The sequence below is a fragment of the Hemicordylus capensis genome, chromosome 10 (assembly GCF_027244095.1).
Source record: "Hemicordylus capensis ecotype Gifberg chromosome 10, rHemCap1.1.pri, whole genome shotgun sequence".
NCBI lineage: Eukaryota > Metazoa > Chordata > Lepidosauria > Squamata > Cordylidae > Hemicordylus > Hemicordylus capensis.
The window spans coordinates 745866-767024 of record NC_069666.1 but is presented as its reverse complement, the minus strand read 5'-3'; the positions used below and the strand labels follow the sequence as shown (position 1 = coordinate 767024).

Below are 21159 nucleotides of genomic sequence, written 5' to 3'. Positions count from 1 at the left end.
AGAGGAGCCAGGAAAGGCCTGTTAGTAGAGAAAAGCAAGCCAGCAAGCCAGCCGCAGGGGGCTTTTCTCTCCCCAGAACATAAAAGCAAAGCCAGAAATGGACTTTAAGGGCCCTGATGTCCTCTTTGAAAGCAGAGCTGCCCATGTTCTCCTAGAAACACAAAGCTTAGAGGCAGCTTTTGACATGTTGAAGGGGGCTCTGTGGTCACACTAGGAGTCAACGCCAACTTAACTTTACATGCATACAGCTATCTGGACACACGTGCGTGGTTGTGTGAACTATTGTGCATGCATTCATTTTAATAGCAAAGCTGCACACAGGTCCCCTCAAATGCAGGGTAGAAATGGAAATGCAAATTGCATGGGCATTGAGCTCAGGTACATTCTACAAAGATTGCACCCAAGCTGATACACCACCATGTGCGGACAGGATGAGAAACGGAGGATTCTGAAGCAGCAGCTGACAAGTCAAAGGCACCCAATGGCAGGCAAACGCCAGAATCCCCCACAAGGGAGTGCAAACCACCCCGAGGGCTGTAAAGGCAGAGATTAAACCGACACCTTTACTGGCCATGTTTCTGAGAGTGTCAGCAAAATACTTCCCTGCAGCTGTTAAGGGCACAACCACAGGAGGACAATCTCCTTTTAAGTTTGATTGGCACAGAACTGAAAACTGGTAGAACCGCCCAATGAGTTCAATACTGGTTACTGGGATTTTCAGCTGGGGCTGTGGGTATAGCTCAGATGCCAAGGGAGAAGAAGAATGGCAGTGTTGCATGTCAGTCCTGGTTCCTTGCTCAGAGGCTGAAGAGTGACTTCCACCTTCAACAGAGACCCTTCCGCAGCTTATAACAGGAAATGAACCTGAACACCAGGGAAGAGAGAGAGCACTATTAGGATGTGGGACTCGTCTGCACCTACCCCCGGGAGAAAACAAAAATCCAAACAGCAGCCTACCCCACAGGGTTGCTGTAAAGGGCTATGCACAGACTGAACACCTGCCAGTGGAAAGCACTCCAGGGAATAATTAGTAGACCCCAGGGGACCAATTAGCTGTTTCCAGACACTGGATTACTCAGCCATGGGGGCAGAGTGAGGGTACTGCCTGGTGTCTGGACAGGCCAGCCCTTATGGCTGCAGCGCGGGCTCCGAGGCCCCTGCACCACAGAAGGGCAGAGCAGATGGCCAAGTTGAGCACAAGCTACCTTCAAAATCAGAAGCTCAAACCAGAGGTTGGTTTGATGGCTGAGCTGAGTTTACATGCTGAGTGTCTTAGGGACAGAGTGGCCAAAGACAAGACTGGAGGATGGACAAAACCTCCATGTGTTTCCAACACATTGCAGATAGACTGCTGTTGCTAAAGGGGGAGGGACAAATTAATTGAAGTAAGTCAGCAATACTTTCCTCTCATAGGTACAGAAAACGCAAACCACTATGGTTCTAAGATTTAAACTCTGCTAGGCATGCGAGTATATTGGGGTTCATTACACTGTGATCTTTCACAAAAGGAATGACTAACTCGTTATGTATAGCACTTCAAAAGGATGCCTCTTATTCATTAAATCCAAACCCAAGAAAAATACCAACTAGGCCAAAAGACTGGAATTGCAGCACTGTGTGATATTCACAACCTTTGTAGACACGTTTTTTATATTTCCACTGAAAGAAACAAATGGGAATTAAAAATCAGACTTGCAGCAAATTACAAAATGATACTTTAATATGTATTTACAGAGCAGCCTGCAACGGTTGATTTAGTTGTCCAAGGGAGGACTGTAGATTTCCCTACATTTCTAATCAGGTTGTAAAAGCTCTCACACTCGCTTTCCTTTTCTCTTTTCAGTGACCAGACATCACAGAACAGGGAGGCTTGTTATATGCAACGTGTCAGCTTTAACTAAAAAGCAGCAGAGCCTTGTAATGGTTTGATAAAAACACACAAATGCTTGAGAAAGGTACTCGGAGAAGATGCTGTATAGTTTTTCTTCTGTGTCACAGGGAAATGTCATACAGTGGATTTACTGATCTGTGAACTGCAAAACAATCTCTTAATGCATATAGCAAGCTATTGTGGCCAGGTAAGAGGGCGCTCCCCCCCCCCGCCCCCATATCTCACTCTAAAGGGCAGGTACAGGTGGCTCTCGTTCTCCGCAGACTCGCGGATCATGGTTTTGGGCATCCACAATTGGGTCTTAAAGAGACCCAGTTTCATTATCCACAGGTAGAAAAATAAGCAAAATTTGCCTCTCTGTGGTTTTGAGTGGCCAGAAATGACCAGGAAATGACTTCCAATGTCATTTTTGGCCACCATTTTCCAGCAGAGATACATTTTGTGGCTTTTAAAAAAAAAGCCTTTTCTTTTGGCAAATACTTGCCCAAGTTCAACTATCCTTTTCTTCTCTTATTTCTGTCCCCCACATTTTGGGGGCCTTTTTGTGTGGGGTGGGGTTATGAAGCTAACACACACACCCAAATTCCCACTGACTCAAGGTTTTGTTATTCTCAGTTTCCACATTGGCGCATAACGAGGGCCGCCTGTCTCCTTTGTGGTCTTAAAGGGCTGCAATGGTGGCTCCCCCAACTCTGTTACTCTCCTGCCAGGGATTTCCCAGCAGGGCAGGGGCCTCTGCAGCCCCCTGGACTCCAGGGAGTGAGTGTGGGCTGCCCCCGCCCCTCTTGGAGACCACTGAGAAGAGAACGGTGGCTATCATCAGGAGGAGCCTCAAGGGCAAATTCTTGGCTATGTCTAGATCTATCTTTTACTTGTAAAGAACTCAAACATTTATGAAGGAACTTTCAAACATAGCATTTTCAAATAAAAAACAAGTCTATACCTGTAATCAGCAAAACAGGGAGTGGTTACAGGGTCATTTCTGAGCACGCGCACACACACGCGTGCATGCACACGCACGCACACACACACACACTTACATTATATATATTATATATATAATGTAATGTAACATTATGTACATTTTATTTCAATAAAGACGTTAAGACAAACAGCATAAAGATTCCCTAAAGATAAATACATTTCAAAGATTCTCATTAAAATGAATCTGTAGCATTTTCCTGCAAGCAAAATACCTTTCTTTACATACAAAGAAGTCAGCATTCTGGATAGCAAACGCTTTTCACCTTTTTTCTCTTTTGCAGAAAATCCACCATGATTTTGTTTTAAATGAATAATAATTTCCCACAAAGCAGGCTTGCTCTACATGCTAACTTTTTTTCCTTTTAAAACAGTTCAGTGACACAATGTGCTAGCTACATATACAACAGATAATATAGTAAGAAAACACTCAACCTGATGAAAAGTTAAAATCTTCATTAATACATTGGAAAAAGTTGACATAACTCATGCCTTTTAAAATCAAAAAATACAAAAATTAAATGTTTTCCTAAAAAGATTTTCCTTATTTTAAGGACTCATTTGAAAATGAAGCTGCATGTAATTTGTACAATAAAATTGTACAAGTAAACAGGTAATATACATAAAAAATTAATTGACATACTTCTCAATTATCAGTTGTCCACCTTTAATTTCCAATACTGTACTTTCTTTAACAAGCATACAAAATATCAAACTTCTCTTTAGAAAAAGTGCCATATTCTGCAACATCCTTTACACAAAAACAGCCCGAGCCTGTGGCAGGTTAATGCAGTTTAGAGGCAAAGCTTACTAACTTTTACAAATTTTTCCCTTCCATAAAAAGCCTCCTAAAAAGGAGATTACACTCCATTAAAAAAATATCAGCCTCTGCACAAGCTGCATTAGAGAACCAAGGCTTGAAAACCATTTCCATAGAGCATAAAAAACCACTCTGATAGCATCTCAGCTGCCCTGGCGGCAAAGGAGTGTACTGGACCACTGGATTATGCATAGTTACTGTGGTGGTGCCGTCACTGCTACACAAGATTTAGAACTGATTGTAACGAACTGCATAGCAGAGGGACCAACCCATGCAAGCAAGACAGCTGCCAATACTGAACTGCTCCCCACAATACTTGGTTCTCAGAGGACTCTGAAGGCAGCAGTCACTGACTCACATCAGACCAAGCAAGCTCTCCTCAAGGACTCATATGCACAGTAGACTCTGAGGTATTGATCCTTGTCCATCAGCTGTGTGTGTACCACCGCAAGAGATCATTTGTCCAGAGCACATGCCATCACAATGGGTTTAAATATTCTGAATTAGTTATTCTTATATTTCTTATCTAGCCAGTCTCTTGATTTTTTTTTTTTTGGAAGAGATTTCCACTACAGTAGAATATTACAGAAACAAAAAATATATATATATATAAACGCAGATTTCTAAATGAAACTTACATGGAATAAAACTAGATAATATTTTTAAACAAATATACAGTATGCAGGCAGACAAAGCAGGAAAGCGGCCATTCAATTGTATAATAAAAAATAAAAAACTAAGAAAATTTGGCTAATTCCAGAAAAACTATGAAGCCGCCTCAACTAAAAGGAATGCATAATGAAATTCTAAAATCTAATACAGGTCAAAAATGTAAAAAGGTTATAAACCTTAACAGGAAAATTAAAAAAAAACAACCCACATTTACTGGCCATTCCTGTTGAAATGAGAATCTTAAAAGTAACACAAAGTGGCAACAAACCCACTTAGAGAGCACCAAACAGAGAGAAAACAAAAGTCCATTTTCAATCTCTGTTATTTCATAAAATCCTGTGTTTTTATAGGTCAAACTGCTGGTGGCAGAAACAGAATTATTTAAAAACGGCAGATGCCCTGTACATAAAAAAAATTTATTGGAGTTGCACTAGATCTAAAGACGCTTCTGTTCTAGCCCACCTACTGTACTGTACTGTATTGTACACGTTCCATTTGGCGATATAGAAAGTCCTTCTGTAACCCTTGATTATTGTTGGGCACCAGAGATAAGAAAAGCGAGACAGGGTACAAAAATGCAAAAATTTCAACAGTAATGGCAATGTTTTTGTTTTAGTCCAAAAAGAAGAAAAAAGGGTCCTGCTTTTTCTTCCCCTTCAGCTGTCTGATGAAGGCTTGGAGTTTAATCAGGGGGTAGTAAGTCGTGCAAGCGAAATCTGTCTCTGATGTGAGGTCGAACATCTTCATTCTGGGGAGGAAGATTGGAGGAGAGAGGAAAACAGCCATGACTTTCACCTCCACATAGGTTAGAACTAAATTTTAAGAGGTTTAAGAATAACCTCCGCCTGCACCATTCTTCCTGTTTTTAATAAATGGTATAATCACAACATGCAAAGCAACCACTTTCTGCTGCAGAAGCAGAAAAAGAGGGAGCCCAACAGGGAGACATTGCCCATTTGAGGCATGGGATGAAAATTCTGCATTTCTGGCTTCTCACCCACAGCTTTTCAGATTCAATCTGGATCTGATAATACCTAGATCCCGCTTCATACCCAACATCACGCATAACCACTTCTACACAAACTCTGCATGCACACTGACCACTTCCTGCACACACACAAAACTTCCCCAAACAACATCTAACAAATGGGTTGGATTTTTTCATCCCCAGCTCTATTCTGCAAGTTCAAGGCAGCTTTGAGAAACTAAATGTGTGTCATTTATATGGGCACGTACTGTACCTACTGCAATACGGATCCCTTGCGGAAGGCTATATTGTTCGGCCTTCTGAACATGTTCCAACCAAGGGCTCTGGCAGGCTGACATTTCAAAACAGGAGAAGCCACTGAGAACCTCTTTTAAAGTTCCCTTTCCGATCGTGTATACTCTTGGCAGACAGCAGAAATCACTGAGGTTTCTTCTATAGGGATGCTGGCTGTGATCCAGAAGCCATAGGGAAAGAGGAGTTTCTGAAGTGCTAAGATCTTAGTGCCGCCTTAGGCCACAATCCTAAGCACACTTGCTGAAGAATAAATCCCACTGAACTTAATGGGGCTTCTGAGTAAGCTACACTAGGCTTTAATTCAACACCAGGATCCAGACTGAGTAACTTATCTGCATTTTTATACTGCCTTTCTGCCTTGACCAAGGTATCTAAGACGGTTGCATCTTACATGAAGAAAGGTCAATCACTGAAATACATACCAGTTCTACAAGTTTCTCCAGAAAAGGAATCAGTTTTAGGAGTTCATTATCATTTTTATCCATGAACCAGCTCTCTATAGGAATTCCATTTGAAAGCTAAAATAATAAACAAGAAATGAGAGGCAAGCTCAAAGTGATAAATCAGAAGGGCAGCAACTTAGGAAAGGTGCACCAGCGACACGCCACTCTACGACGGCATGCTTAATGTGGCAGCACTCTGGCTCCTGACCCTAGAGATACATACAGGCTGGGGCAGATCCCATCATAAGCAATTCAGGATGAAGACAACTCTGCAAACACTCAACGGCATTGCAGTTTCAATTCAACCACACCATCCTACTTCAACACACTTGTTAGAATTTGTCAAGAAACATCCTAGTAACAAAACATTACTATTTATATACCGCTTTTCAACAAGAACGTTCTCAAAATGGTTTATACAGAATGAAGAAGAAGATAGGGTTCCCTGTCCCCAAAGGGCTCGCAATCAAAAAAGAAACACAAGGTAGACAGTGGCAACCACCACTGGAGGGATGCTGTGCTGGGGATAGAGAGGGCCAGCTGCTCTCCCACTGCTGAATATAAAGAGAACCACCACTTGAAACCACCACTCTTTGCTTAGTTAGCAAAATAAACTACCCTTCACAGTTCAGAGTATGGTATACATTTTGGGTGAATACCATGACAAGTACTCTTCCCCTCATTTACAGATCACTTTTTTTTATTAATTAAGGCTCCAGGCAAAGCCACGTTAACATATATTTTATCTTTTCATTTTTGTTCTAAACTCCTTGGACCCAGGGCATGGTCATAGGGCACAGGGAGCTAAGCAGGCCTGGTTAGAGCCTGGATGGCAGACTGCCAAGGAACCCCATGTCTTGAGTTCCATGATGGGAGGAAGGCAAGACAGAAATGGAACAAACATACATTTGTTATTTGAAAAAGCAAACACTTACCTGATAGGCAAAGGCTTGTGGTGAATTGTCAATAATGATAGTTTTTGAAAGATCTCTACCAAGGATATTTAAATCCTTTATGTAGTTTCCCTGTACACAAACACAATGCTCGCGGAAAAGTCGGTGCCTGTGGTTAGTTAAAAAGAATTCATTCAGAATACATGTAGAAAAACAGGCATAAAGAAGTGACATCTTTTTAAAGAAGACTGCCACTATTCTGATGGGCTCAAATAAAAAAATAAAAAAGCAAGCCTTATTTTTTCATTTTGCTCTTGTGCCAACACATGAGTATGGAAAACTTGGCCTAGTCTTGCCATATCCTAGCAAAGGGCAATATTTATGCCTGTTGAAAAATAACATTTAAATACTCTGCAGTGTGTTCAATAAATTCCATTAATTGTTTATTAATCCAAGAAAACAGCTCAGACACAGTATATGGGTGTCAGTAGCAGTTATTAATGCAGACACACAAAACCAAGCAAGAATGTGTGTTTTCCATTATTAATTTGACCAGGAGGTGGAGCCCCACGCTGTTACTATGGGAGAACATCAGGCAATAGAAAAGAATTCTTATATATAGATCCCAAGTCACATGTGGAGAGTGTCCAATGTGCTGATCTATAGAATGACGTCAAAGCCAACCAAGTTCTGATGTCGGCCCTCCAAGCCCGAGAACCACCAGGCGTTAGATGGACTGCCCAGAGCAGATGGCTAGCCATACTGTCCAAGTTCACATTCCAGAGTTCTACTGGACATATGCAACTTAACTACACAGCTCATAGAAAAATGTTTAACATTTTTAAGGCTGTAAGAAAGGTTCTGAAAGCACATCTGTGGTCAGCTGTTCATCCTCCCCCACATATGGGCATCAACTTATTTATGTTCAGATTTCATGGATCTTACATGCAGTGTTCCCAGAGTCCAATGATACTGAAACAGAATCATTATGTTTTATGTTGTAATGGTGTACATGGTCATTGGGATTCAACACTATCAACTGGGCTGGTGTCAAGCTTACCTCACCAGTTGCTTTTTAGGGTCTAGTATGTTCAGTAACTTGTCCGCATACACCTTCTTGGAAGCAGTAAAAAGGATGATCTACAAATGCAGGACATTATTATTCTTATCTACCCCACCACTGAAAGGGAAGATCTTAAAGCAACACACCCAAGACCTAGGTGAGTCAAGTTACCTCATAGATTTGAGACATACGTTCCAAGAATTCTCTGAAGAATGGTCTTAATCGCACGTAAACCTAGAATGCCAAGAAAGAGCAATTTCAACACAGTGTATAGAAGAGGTAGTTTTACCTAAAATGTCAGGGATTTCTGAAGTTTCAGCTAACTGGGAGACATTGCTCAATAAAGCATGAATTGGTAACAGCAATAAGAGTTTACAACGATATTTATGGTGAGCAGTAACGCTTGGTCATTCAGAAATTGTGACACTGGAAGTTTGCAGAATTCTTGCTACTATTTGCTTGAATAAAACAGAACCACTCAGCAATAATTTGCTAGATGATTTATTGCAACTGATGTCATGGCAATTGTCCCAAGCAATCTCTTATCCAGAAGAAGCATCTCTTCATTTTTGCCCTGACTGACCAATCTGTTAGGCTTCCATCAGAGATACGGAGAGTGCAATAAGCACTAGGTCCAGGTACCATTTGTAAAGATGCAAGCCTGAAGAGCACTTCTTCAGTAAGAGTTGAAGACTGGTGTGCTAACTCAGTCATAAGGAAACCTCTCAAAGATTAGTACAGTCCTATTAAGTACTGCAACTCTGTCAGAGACGAATGCAACATTCTTGTCAATTCATGTGCCTCTAGCAGATGGGGGGAAATGCACAAGAACTATTTTCTACACCACTTAGAAAGAAAGTGGTTTAAGAAAACATTTAGCTTGTCTTATACAAAACACAAGATTCTACATCAAGTTATGGTTTTATGTACTCTGCATCTTCCATCAGAAAGGAAGTGTGCACAATCAAGTAGCAATGTTTTAAGTGAATTCTTCTTTTCAGAGGGTTTTCTTTTGAAAACAAGCCTCTCTGAAGAAGCTGCCAGACCAGCATACACAGCTGAGCCTAACAGCTAGGCAGTCATCAGACGGCCCTCGAGGGGGCGTTCTTTCCAGCAGGACACGAAAGCCCAATTCTGCTGGGTGGGCGGCCAAGGCTGCTATTTGCCAAAATGCCTTGAAAGGTGCCAGGTGTTCTCATAAAGGAGGAGAGATGAAATCAAATGCACAAATTGGGCTTGAGCGAGGGGATCTGTGCCCCTTCCCCACGGCCCTTGCAAGTGCCATTGCAGGCTATTTGTACACAGGTGGGCTCTGGACCTTCATTCCCTGCCACCCTCCCCAAGGAACAAATAAAGCATGATTTGACTACAAAAGTGAAACAAGCAAGATCTTGGTCCAAAGTCATTTCCTTCACGAAGCCTACAATAAAGTTGTGTTACAGTTGGTGTCGCAATCAATGATTCAAGGCTAACTACTATTACCAGGGAAGAAGTGGCAGATTAGTTTAAAAAGTCCTGCAACATTTAAAAACATCAGAACAGCCTTGCTGCTGGATCAGGCCCAAGAAGGCCTCTCTAGCCCAGCATCCTGTTTCACACAGTGGCCCACCAGATGCCTCCGAGAAGCCCACCGGCAGGGGGTGAGGGCTTAATTTAGACTCACATTTAAGCATAAGAAAAAACCCAGAAACACTGAAGGAGTGTGGAAAACATTTACAAAAATGTTAACTCTAGACAGTTTGTGACACAAACATGATCCTCAAGTTTGCAGTGCTTTCAGTTCAGGTTCAGACACTCTTTTGAGCAAGTGACTCAAGTAGCAGATTTTTGCGTTAAATCGGAACTGCAGCACCTGCTAACAGAACACAAAAGCAGCAGCGTGGATAAGAGAGTCCTGATCGCCATAGCTGAACAACAATCCCCTCTCTAGCACTTTTCCATGCCCAATGTACTTTACAACCTTCCTTACCTGCTTTCACAACAACCCTGAGAGGCTGGCTAGACAGACTGCAACTTGCCAATGGTGATAGTGTCAGAGAATGCATCTCCAGCACTTTGCTGCCTACATCCAACACTGGCCTCCAGCTGAAAGGGATCGTCAAGCAAGCGCATCCTGTCTCAGGCACCCTTAATGAACCTTCTCTCCTGGTAATGCTTGGCTGTCACAGCAGAATGCCTCACCACCACATTTCTATAACCACTACTACCTTTTGTACCAAATACATCCTAAATGCACGACGATGCAGCTAATGAAGCAGGCTCTAGCCTGCCAAGTGTCATGCCGCAATAAAAGTGTCCATCGCCAAAGTGCCAGAGGACTCCTCGGGGTCTTTGCTGCAAGAGGCTAGCCTGGTGACCTTTGTGGAATTGGGAGCAAAGGAGTGGAAGTTAACCCGATGTAAGCCGTGACCTCCTACTTCGAGGGAGAAAGGGAAAATTTACAGGATAGCCTGGGGACGGTGTTTGTGGTGAAGATCCGAAATTCCGCTGGGCCCATAGTCCAAAAGAGATGAGCACATATTGGAGATCATTACTTTTCAGGAGGAAATGAAATGTCACTTCCAGGCATTGAAAGGGTGCTTAAGAGACATCCTTGGTGACTGCCCACAGCCTTTAATTATGACACGTGCAATCCTAAATCCACACACTTGGAAATCTGTTCAGTGGAAAACTATGGGATTCACCCCCAAGTGTGTGTGTTAGACTTGAGTTCCAACATGCTTCTTGATTAGGACTGATTCTGGAACAACCCACTTACTCTGGAGGAATTTTTAATGGGGAATAAACAGGTTGAGGATTGGAGGTCTCTACACTCCCTAATCGTGCAAAAATTAAGTTCTATAGTGCCAGGCTCAATATTTAACAGATACCAAGTGAACAAACATCTGCCAAGACACAGCATACTTTAGGCAAAACAGAGACTGTTTGGAGACTGGTCAAAGGCAAACTCTGCATCTAATCCCTCAAAGAGTCCTAGATGACTCTGTCCTCTCTTGGTCAGAGGCGGACACAGAATTATTTTTAAAATATATATTTACATAAAGAAGCTTCATAAAACAATGCTGCTACTCAGCTAGAGAGTTACAAAACACCCCAAACACAGAAAAACCACCCAGCAGCACTGGCGGCTCCCTCCATTTCTGAGGCCCTGGCTTCCCCTATCCAAACAGCCACCTGCATCTTCCCAGCTCATCTAATCAAAGAGGAAAGTCAACATGGCCATCCCCAAATAGGAGAGAAGAAACCCATCGTGTATTATGTAAAGATCTCATTTTAAGCCCCAGAATTCTGAAGGTTTTTAAAGAGACAAAAGACAAAAGACAAGTTTTAAAATTAGGGTAAAATACCTGGACAAGTGTCTGTTTAAGATGCCTGATGTCATTCTCCAAAGATACTACAGAGGGGTCCAATATCGTGCGAACTACATGGAGGGAAGCTGTTGCTACTCCCAGGTACATCACACAATAGGGACCTGAGAACAACAGCCGGGGGTCAGTGCAGCATCTTTGGCAGTTGCTGGAACACACCTCCTCCGCTTCCTTCCCCTGCTGCTTCCTCGGCGACAGAATTGTTGAACTCACAGTAGATGGAAGCGAAGAATATGTTGTGAAGCACAACCAACCGCTAGAAATCTGGAAGACTCCACGGACACAAGCCACTCCGGCCACAAAAGCAGCACCTGACTAGGCATGAAGAGATGGATCTGCTTCCGAGATCAACTCACTGATCTACAGGTCTGAAAAGATGTTTTTCTTTTCTTTTGCAGAGAAGTTTATAACTAGCATGAATTGGTTCCCTCATGCAGAGAAGAAAAGCAAGTCTGTGGCAAGCTCTTCTTTTGTAAAATGATAGTCATTTAAACTTCCAGTGTTCCTGTCGCCACCTGCTAGCAAGGAGGGTAAAGGCTACTTGGAAGAAATATGGCCAAGAGTCATCCTCCTGGCTCCCTCATTGTTGAGATCTTTACAACTAAAACCAGCACTGCAACCAACCCAGCCACAGGCAAGGTGCCACAAGACTCCTATTTTCCTGGAGGACTCGCCTGACAAAATTTCATAGACTGTAACCCAAACCACTTAATTGCCAAGGCTCCGAGAGGGCAAGAAGATACCATGTGCATGATAAGCGTTTGCCCATCGATTTATACAAACGGGTTTATAGTTCACCCCACTGCAGTTTGGATTACCTGGTAAATGACATCTTGGAATAGGACTGGAAATGTGAGTGCAGCATCTTCCAGTTCATTTAGGCTACAGTGGACTAATGTTTCATCCTACAAGGAATTGAGAAAGTGAGAAGGCTTAGCAAGCAGAGAGGTTGAATAAAAACATGCTCCAAAACGAGGGTGGTCTTTCCCCATTTGTGCAGCAGGCAAACAACACTTTTCCATCAAGAGTAACGCATGCCAATGTGTGTTCCTTACCAAGTCTAGAACTAATGAAAATTCTGGTGTGCTTCTCGTTTTCAGTGGAAGAGCAGGCTTCCGATTAAGTTGTTCTTCTGTTAGTGGTGGAACATGTTTGATGAAGTAGTACCTAGGAGGAAGACAAGCCAAGATGCAAGACCATTTCTTCCAACGACTGGTCTTATGGTGCGACTACAGAGCTAAGTGGAGAGTTCAAGATCAGTGAAAATGGCTGGGCAGCCATCCCAGCATGCTACGATAGCAGACTAGACTTGTAAGGAGGTAACTGAAGTCCCCTCTGAATGCAAGCAAATACACACACACCCTTATCCCTAACCTAGGGAGCATCTTCCTGGAACCCTGGAAAAGCTTTTCTCTTTGATACAGAGGAGCATTTAGACTTTTAGGGACTGCGTGAGGTTATTTCAAAATGCTCTAGCATTGTTGCAGAAGCCCCCTGAACTGCAAACTGCAGGACTACGCAGTATTCTGCCCAAAATACAAATAAGTACTGTATCTTTTAATGCTGCCAGCTTCCATTCATCACTAAGAAAATTAACTTGCCAAGGAGGATTTTGTTCTGCCTTTTAAAACACAGAATCTAAAAGCACAAACGAGGAGTCCAAGCAAGAAAACGTACGGATCAAAGACTTCCCAGTCTTCTTCATAGGTCGCTTCTGCATGAGCTGATGAGTAACCGCTGTCCGGAGAGACTGGTGCTAACAAGACACAAAAGCTCCTTGTTAGTTCATTGGGGGAGTTGGATCTTAACAGCAGAGTAGATGTAGAGTGACAGGATTCCTTCTTGTAATTTAATGGAAAATGGTGCAGAAAAAGCCCCTTCCTGGCCTTCAACTCCATTTCACCTTTTTGGGAGAAGCTACATCAGCCCTGAGTTGTGCTGAAAAGATTTTAGGGAGCCTCAACAGAAAGGTCCTCCTCCTGAACAGAGGAGCTTCACCCCAAAAGAAAAACTTTTATCCATGTTTTCTAAAATCAGACTTAAACAACCTTCTACAACTGATCTGAAAAATGCCTGACATCACAAAAGCAATTATTTGCATGCTAAGTGGGGGAAGCTAGTTTATTCTTCACTAATTTACCATAGCTTCTCATTGAAAGTGGCAGAGTATCATTCAACAGTTGTACAACCTGAGTATGTTCAGACAACAGTTTTCTTTGCTCCCATACTCCAGGGATGTAGCAAATCTGGAGAAACATCGCACCCCCCACCCCGCCCCAATACTGGGCACGGAAAGCCAATCAGAAGGACAGTGTGGCCACGTGGGTCTCGATCACTTATGTGTTTAGGCAAAGGAGCCCCCAGCCTGAAGTGCCCCATGCCCTTGACCTGTGAGGAGGACTGGAAGAACAAAGGAGCCCAAGGCGTTTCCCAGCATTCAAGCCGTTTTCACAGGCCCGGCCCCCTACCAGTGAGAGGTGGCAGATCACGGTCAGTCGTATCCTCGACTTCCTCCAAGCCGTTGTTGATCGATCTGACTTGTACAGCTTGGCTAGTGTAGGTCGCTCCATTGGCAGAGGCTGCAGTGTTGGTGATGATGTCATCCACCTGTTCCATATCAAGCTGCTTCACGATTTCTTCCGCTTCCACAGCTTGCCCTGGAGAGTCTGAGCCGGCGGTCCCTGAAATGATGTTGCGGTTTACAGGTTGCTCTTGCACTCAGATCAAGCTATCTGAGGATTAGCATTCATTTATAAGTTCCATTTTTTTAAAAACTGAATCATCAATGCACACCCTCTTATTTGCCATTTCTTGAGCATTGTCCAAGCAGAGGGCACTTTTGTCATGAGAGCTATTTTTATGTTTACGTGTATAGAACATGTAAATACAGCTTTGCATGATACTTGCCATTTTTATTGGCTGGAGAGAAAAAATTGAAGACAGGAGAAAATATGGTCCCCAGTAACGTCGTCCGTGGGGGGCTGCCAGTGGTAGGAATATCTTCTAACTTCCCATTTTGCCTAACGTGCTGGTTGGTCATTTCATAGTTTCCAGCCTCTAGAATACATACAAAACACTTGCAATGAACAAAGTTCTACACCCACAATGTTCCCATCGTCATTTTCACTATACAGACTGGAATGGTAAAGTTTTAAAATGCCATCAAATTAACTGCAGCCCCAAATATTGTAGAGTGGTGCAAGTTTGTCTTGACTGCTCTTGTCTTATACATCATTTGCATAGAATGATTGCACAGAAAGAAGCAGAGCCATTACTAATGTGTCAGTAGGCAATATTCTAAGTCCACACAACCTATTAGTTCAGACACACACTTATTTCAGGAGCTAAACGTCTGGTAAACTTCACAGTAAAAAAACATCCATTATGGATTAAAAAGCCACTCACTATCTGTCAAACCTGCCAGGGCTGGTATGATTAAGGCATGTGGGCTACAGTCTCCAAGGCAGTGAAGTAAGCAGCATCACAATTGGCCCCCTCTAACTTTGCCAAACCAGGGATCAAGACCTCATTGAGGATACGGTCGCTTGGGCCACCACAAAAAACTTTAAGAATATACAAACAGCCTAGTACAATAATTATACCATAACCTAGGAAGTTAGGAAGAGCTGGGGTGCCTTAAAAAATAAAAATAAGAATATTCATGGGTGTACCAGATAAGGACACTTCATAATATGCACAATGCAACTCATTTTCAAGAAGGAAGGAAGGACTATCATTCCTATTGTACATGGACAATGCCATAGCAAGGCAACAGCAAGCCATACAAAAGCACTCCGTTCTACTTCTGGCATATGAGCAGTTGATGCAGCCTAGAGGATGGAGGGCTACAACTGGACCTCGAAGACCCAGGTTCAAATCCTAGCTGTGTCATAAGACTCCTGTGTGGGAGTTCAGCAAGCCACTCTGTCTCTGCTGGGGTTCCTTGTCCACCAAATGGGAAATCACTGCCTACCTCAGCTGTTGACAGCAAGGCTCAAGAAGAAAAGTCACTCGCACAACACAAGTACTACATACAGGATAACAACTGTACACAAAACAAAATATACTCCTGGCACTGAAGGCTCAACTCTTCTCTTCCACAAAATCAGTGCCAAAGGCATTAATTACTTCAGTGATGTCAAAAAGACCAAAGGCCTTGCATGAGTCATGGTAGTGGAATATTTACAAACCTCCATTCACTTGACTTTTCCGCCTCACTCGAGAGATCTGTTTGTTAGGCTTTTCTCCTGTTCGGGGAGTGGATGTAATCAAGTTGTCTTCTATATCACGCTCAATTCTACTTCTCTTTGCAGGGTGTTCCCTTTCATCCTTAGAAGAGAAAGCATAACCAAGTTACAACGTGGAATTCACTGGAGTTTCCAGGGAACTTTCAAGGTCCTTTCGTACTTATCTTCACTTTTATCAGAACCGTGGCAAAACTGAATGAGCCTCAGGCTTCTATGCTCCTCTCCTCCCTCTACACACAGAGCTTAGAAGCGTCTAATCCCAGTGTGCTGCAAGCCACAGTATGCCATTTCATCTGAACAGGCAAACAATGGTTTGAGACTGCCAGCAGGATCCAATCCTGGTTTACAGGCAATCACAAACTGTTTGTCTGTTTGGGTGCAACAGAAAACCAGGATCAAGTTACTGCTCTACGTGTGTAAAGGAAGAGGGACACAGGAGCCCAGGACTCAGGTCTGCTTGAGTTCTCATTATCGCCATAACACCATCGTTGGGTGTTATGCCTGAAAACAGTCAATCTTTTATTTGGTCCCCTAAATAGATATGGAAATATGAATTTAACCTGCAAAAATGTCAGAAATAGCTGCTGAGTACTTACTTTTGGGGTGCTTCCTTTAATGAATTTTTTGATTGACGACAATAAGCCAGTTTCATTTTTCTGTGGTTTTTCTCCCCCAACAGGCAAGCTCTCTTCCACATCAGAGTATTTCCTCTTTACCCTCAACACACGTGGCGTGTGATTTTGATTTGACTGCTGAGAAGCTTTCCGCGTTCTCAGCCTCATTTTTGTTGGTATCACATGTAAAACTATAAAAGAACAAGAACAGAAAACACACTAAGCCTCAAAAGTATTAATCCTCTATAAAGCACTTACAACAATTAATCCAAAGCAGGGAAAGGTACAGCTTTTTTAACTCACTGAATATTTTATTTAGAAACCCCTGTTATTGTAGATTCTATGCATTCAATTAAAGTGATTACAATGGGATACTGGCTTCCCCCAAAGCTGAGGCTAGCATCTTGGAATTGAAGTAATTGCCATATCCCTGGCTAAAGGTCAACATTTGACACTCCAACAGTAACCAGATCAAACCAGGAAAATTCAGGAAGTCACTCAGGCACTGGGCAGGTTCAGGTGGCCCAAAAAACCATGGTTTGCGGGTCATTAATGTGGCCTGAACGATTTACAAGCCCACATCCCCTCGCCCTTCACGTCGCATGCCTGGAAATCCTTGTTTGTTAAACCATGGCTGTGAGCGTCTGGGAACCACCACTTAACTACAATGTATAAACCAGGATATAAAACTTGGACTAGATCCCAGTTTCAGATCCCTTATGCAAGGAAATGCTGGTCACTGAGGAACAAGACACTGTTTCCTCTAAGGTGTGCTCACGTGCGCGTGCTCACAAGTTTTCTGATGTCCACTCAGTTAATTTTAGATCCTGCTCAGGTTGAATTAGGAAGGCCCCAGACTCTGAATGCATGCACACACACACACACACACACAGTGCCTCGGTATTGCCACCCAGAACAAAACTCATTTCACACAGAGATGAAAAACATTAGGGGGACCACTGCTGCAGCTTCTCTGCCTTGTCTTCATATTTTCTTTATTTATTTTATATGCCACCTGACTCCAGAGGCTCCAGGTAGTTCAAAAAACACATGTGAGAAGATGCCCCAGAAGCACCACCTGTGGATACAGATGGATTGCTGCCATCCTCTCTTGGTCTCACTGGGTTTTTCTCCATTAGAAGTTTAGCACAACCAGAAGCAGGAAAGTGCATCATAACAATCCAGTTACAGTGCATATATAATAACTGTAAACTAGAAGTGATTTGAGGCTGACAAGGCAAACAGCTGTTACAAATATCAGCACACATATTGACAAGAAATGATACAACTTCTAGCCTGGTCCATATCAGAGAACTACTAGACAAATACAAAGAACAGAGTTATTCAAGCAACAGACAGTTCTATTAATTTGGCACTCTCCCCACATGCAAAATAAGATGTAAAACAGCCATTTTAAAAACCCAGTGCCCTAATCACATTCTAATTGAACACAGTGTCTGGGAGGTCAAATGGAAGGTGTTATTTTCTACATCCATAATCACAAAAGGGTAATTCAGTGACTGGCACCTGAATGAACGAACAAACGAACACACACACACACACACACACACACACACACACACACCCCATATCAATTTCCAGCTCTCCTACACACTTCCTGCATGGCTAGGGGCAAGTCACAACCTGTCAAAACTTCAGCTCACCATCTGGGGAAAAATATGTTTGTGTGGCACACCAGAGGGAGGGGAATAGGAAGTCAACTTCCATTAATGTCTGCAAACCGCTAACAAACTGCAATGATGGGACAGATTAAACTACTAAGACCAAGTGTTCCACATATCAGTATCTTATTCAAAGCTAAACCACGAAAACATTACGTCCATGAAACAACTTACTTAGCTGAAGCAACAGTTTTAATCTGGTCAGTGTCAATTTCAAAATAAGCCTCACAAACATAGGACTAACCTGTGGCAGGATCTTCGCTCACCAACCCCCACCCCTAGTTAGGTAAAACTTGAATAGAACTGTTACCAAAAGTGAACAAACCTATTTGAAACCCTAACTGGTTAAATGGGACCATGCTGCTATAGTTTTGTTGATTTCCAGTTCCCATTTGAAGAAGCCAAGACACAGGATACAGACTCAAACGCAGGCTCATTCCATTAATACTGAGCTGAATTTAAGCAAAGCAGGTTCTATTACTACAAATATATCACTAAACTACAAAAGATACCAAGAACTGATTTCGAGGGGAGAAAGTTCGGCATGTGCTTCAACACACCCAGTGAAATCAAGTCCATAATTTTGGTTGTATTGTACCCTTAGTTTTCCTCATTCTTCTTCAGAACAAAACTACATTAATTAGCAGCACCCTGTCCCAGACTATTTTTGCAGAGAAAGTTGTTGGTCCTGATTTGTGTAAATATTTATAAAGTTCTGTCCCAGAAAAAAAAAACAGTCTTAAGTCATCTCACTAAATGCCCATTCTAAAGGAGGAGGAGCCACGTCAGTCTGCTGAAGCAAGACACAGCTAAGAGTTGTGTGACACCTTCACCCTAATGCATCTGTTGTGGCTGAAGCTTCCATGGGACAGAAAAAACATGCAACAAATCAAAGGTGATACTCCATTAGAGTGCCATGTAAGAAACCCTGCTGCACCGAGGCCAGGGCCAATGTTTCTGAATGGACAATTAGAGCTCTCTCTCTCTCTTGAGAGTATGTGCGCGTGTTACCCTCTGAGCTCAGCCATGCACTGGTGCCAGAGTTCTCTTGGCTTATTTCACATCCTGGCTATCAAGACTCAGTTATAAATATCCTTAATGGTCTTAGCAACAGTTACCTACAAGCCTCTTGATGACAGAAGTTGGCTTTCCCATTGCTTGATGCAACCCAAACATAGCACTGTGTTCACTGGTATTACTTCATGTGCTTTTTCCACCACACAAATACACTGCTAGCCTCACAGAGTATGTATACATATACTCATTCAGATGTCCACGGGCAGCCCATTTTCCTGGGAGCAACAGATCCCTGATAGAGGCTCAGTGTCTTGGGGTGGGTGGGTGGGGGAGTTCAGTGGGAGAGGCCCTGCTTTGCAGGGTTCAATCCCTGGCAGCATCTCCAGGCGGGGCAAGGAAATACCTCTCTGAACCCTGGAGAGCTGCTGCTGCTGCTGCCGCCGCCGCCATGGTCTGGCTCAGCAGAAGGCAACTTTCTAGGTTCCTTTAACAGCTGCGTGATAGGCAGAAACTCAAGGAGCGGAGCATTCCCTTTCACAGAAAAGGTTAGGGTTATTCTGGAAGGCACATATTACAAAAATATAAATGCGTAAAGGCTGAAATAGCTTTAGTTCAAACTGAAACTCACTTCTTCAGACAAAAAAAACCCCAGACATCAGAAACTGCACAGCGCACTCCCTTATACTTGACATACCGGTGCAACGAATTCCCAGTTCTATCCAGCTGAAGTTATTTTCCATAATTAGAGGGCTCCCTTTTAGGCCTGTTAAAGTTGGGGACGTGACATCAGGAAGTGACAGAAAATACTGCTACCTGCACAACTAAGAAACACAGGAAGTGGTGACAAGAAAGTTGGGTACAGATGGAGCAATATGGAAAAATAAATTTCCAGAAAACAGCTTCTCCTGTACCAGCACATGCATTTCCTGCTACAGTCTCTTGCAAACGCTGAGCAAATTCTGGGAGCCCAATCAATCAACAGGCGTTCGGAAGTGGCGTTGTAACTGGCAGCTGTTGCTGCCTGTCATTCTAGGAATTGTGTATTTCAGCCCATCAGGCGCAGACTTGTGGAGGCTGGAGTAACAGGCATGAGGCAATGCTGCTATGAATATAGCAAATCACGCAAAACAGATTCGCAAAACATGGCATTAGAATATTATTTTGGCCGATTCTAGACAGAAACTAGAAGCAGAGTGAATATTAAGTTTTCTGCTTTCCTGAATAATGGTTGGGAACACAGTATTGCTTTGAGTTACAAAGGCACAGTCCAGCAAATACAGCTCCAAGTAGGGCTTCACTGAGACTGCCACGTGCTATGATGCACCCTTGAGTAGAAAACCCCACCCATGTTACGGTGGAGGAGTTGCACCTCAGGTACCGTATCACACCACTCATATCTGACTGCAAGTTTCATCCACTCTTAAGATGGAAACACAGCAGCCACGTCCAGACATTATGCGGCAAACAGACACAGGCATCAGTGCACGTGGACGTCTTTTTGTGTGTTCATTTTAAAAGTGAACCTGGGTACAGGGCCTCTCAAATTCAGGGTACAAGTAGGAAGTGTCTTGAACATAATAGCCCTACTCACATGTTATTTTCAACACATACACAGAATTTTGTATAGTGAATGTATACAGATTTGAACACACGTAGTTATTCACACGTTATGTTCAATGCACATACAGCAGTACCCTTCCTTTCTGTATCTGCGCTTGAGCGAGTCTGCACCCAGCTTTATTTTTAAAATGAATGCATGTACGGTCATCCATACAAAAACATGTACATGTGAACAGACACCAGAATGCATGTAAAGCATCATGTCTGAAAAGGGCTAACGTGTGAAAAACTGCACATGTATACAGATTGCATATGCACTGAACATAACATCTGAATAATAAATAATAAATAAATAATAATAGGGTTAGTAACAATGGTCCATGCCACTTCACATTTGAGTATAGATTTCTGACTACCAAAAGGGGCACACTGAAGTTGGATTCATCTGGAAAGCATAGATAGGGCTTCAAGAATTAAACCATTTAACTGGTAGATCAATCAACTAAAGCTTGAGCTGATCATCCAGGAAGGGGAATTTTAAGCAGCAGGGCTGTGACTGTGTTGCACACAAGTCATTTTGTGGCATTGAAGAGAATGCTTTCTTCGTTATGAACTCTGCCGCCCAT

At 42.8% G+C, this 21159-nt stretch overlaps 1 protein-coding gene across 1 annotated transcript in view; it reads right to left on the bottom strand.

Moving 5' to 3' along the window:
- Positions 1-1698: 1698 nt before the first annotated feature.
- The window catches only part of CTDSPL2 (CTD small phosphatase like 2), a 35249-nt gene continuing 15788 nt past the window's right edge, over positions 1699-21159 (bottom strand). Inside the window, exons 2-13 of the mRNA XM_053272712.1 lie at positions 16257-16465; positions 15604-15742; positions 14321-14470; positions 13882-14094; positions 13091-13169; positions 12469-12580; positions 12232-12318; positions 8217-8279; positions 8043-8122; positions 7025-7151; positions 6069-6164; positions 1699-5112 (exon numbers count right to left, since the gene is read on the bottom strand). Of these exons, the coding sequence (XP_053128687.1) occupies positions 5047-5112; positions 6069-6164; positions 7025-7151; positions 8043-8122; positions 8217-8279; positions 12232-12318; positions 12469-12580; positions 13091-13169; positions 13882-14094; positions 14321-14470; positions 15604-15742; positions 16257-16442 (1398 nt within the window). The 5' untranslated portion in view covers positions 16443-16465 and the 3' untranslated portion in view covers positions 1699-5046. The remainder of the gene's footprint in view (positions 5113-6068; positions 6165-7024; positions 7152-8042; positions 8123-8216; positions 8280-12231; positions 12319-12468; positions 12581-13090; positions 13170-13881; positions 14095-14320; positions 14471-15603; positions 15743-16256; positions 16466-21159) is intronic.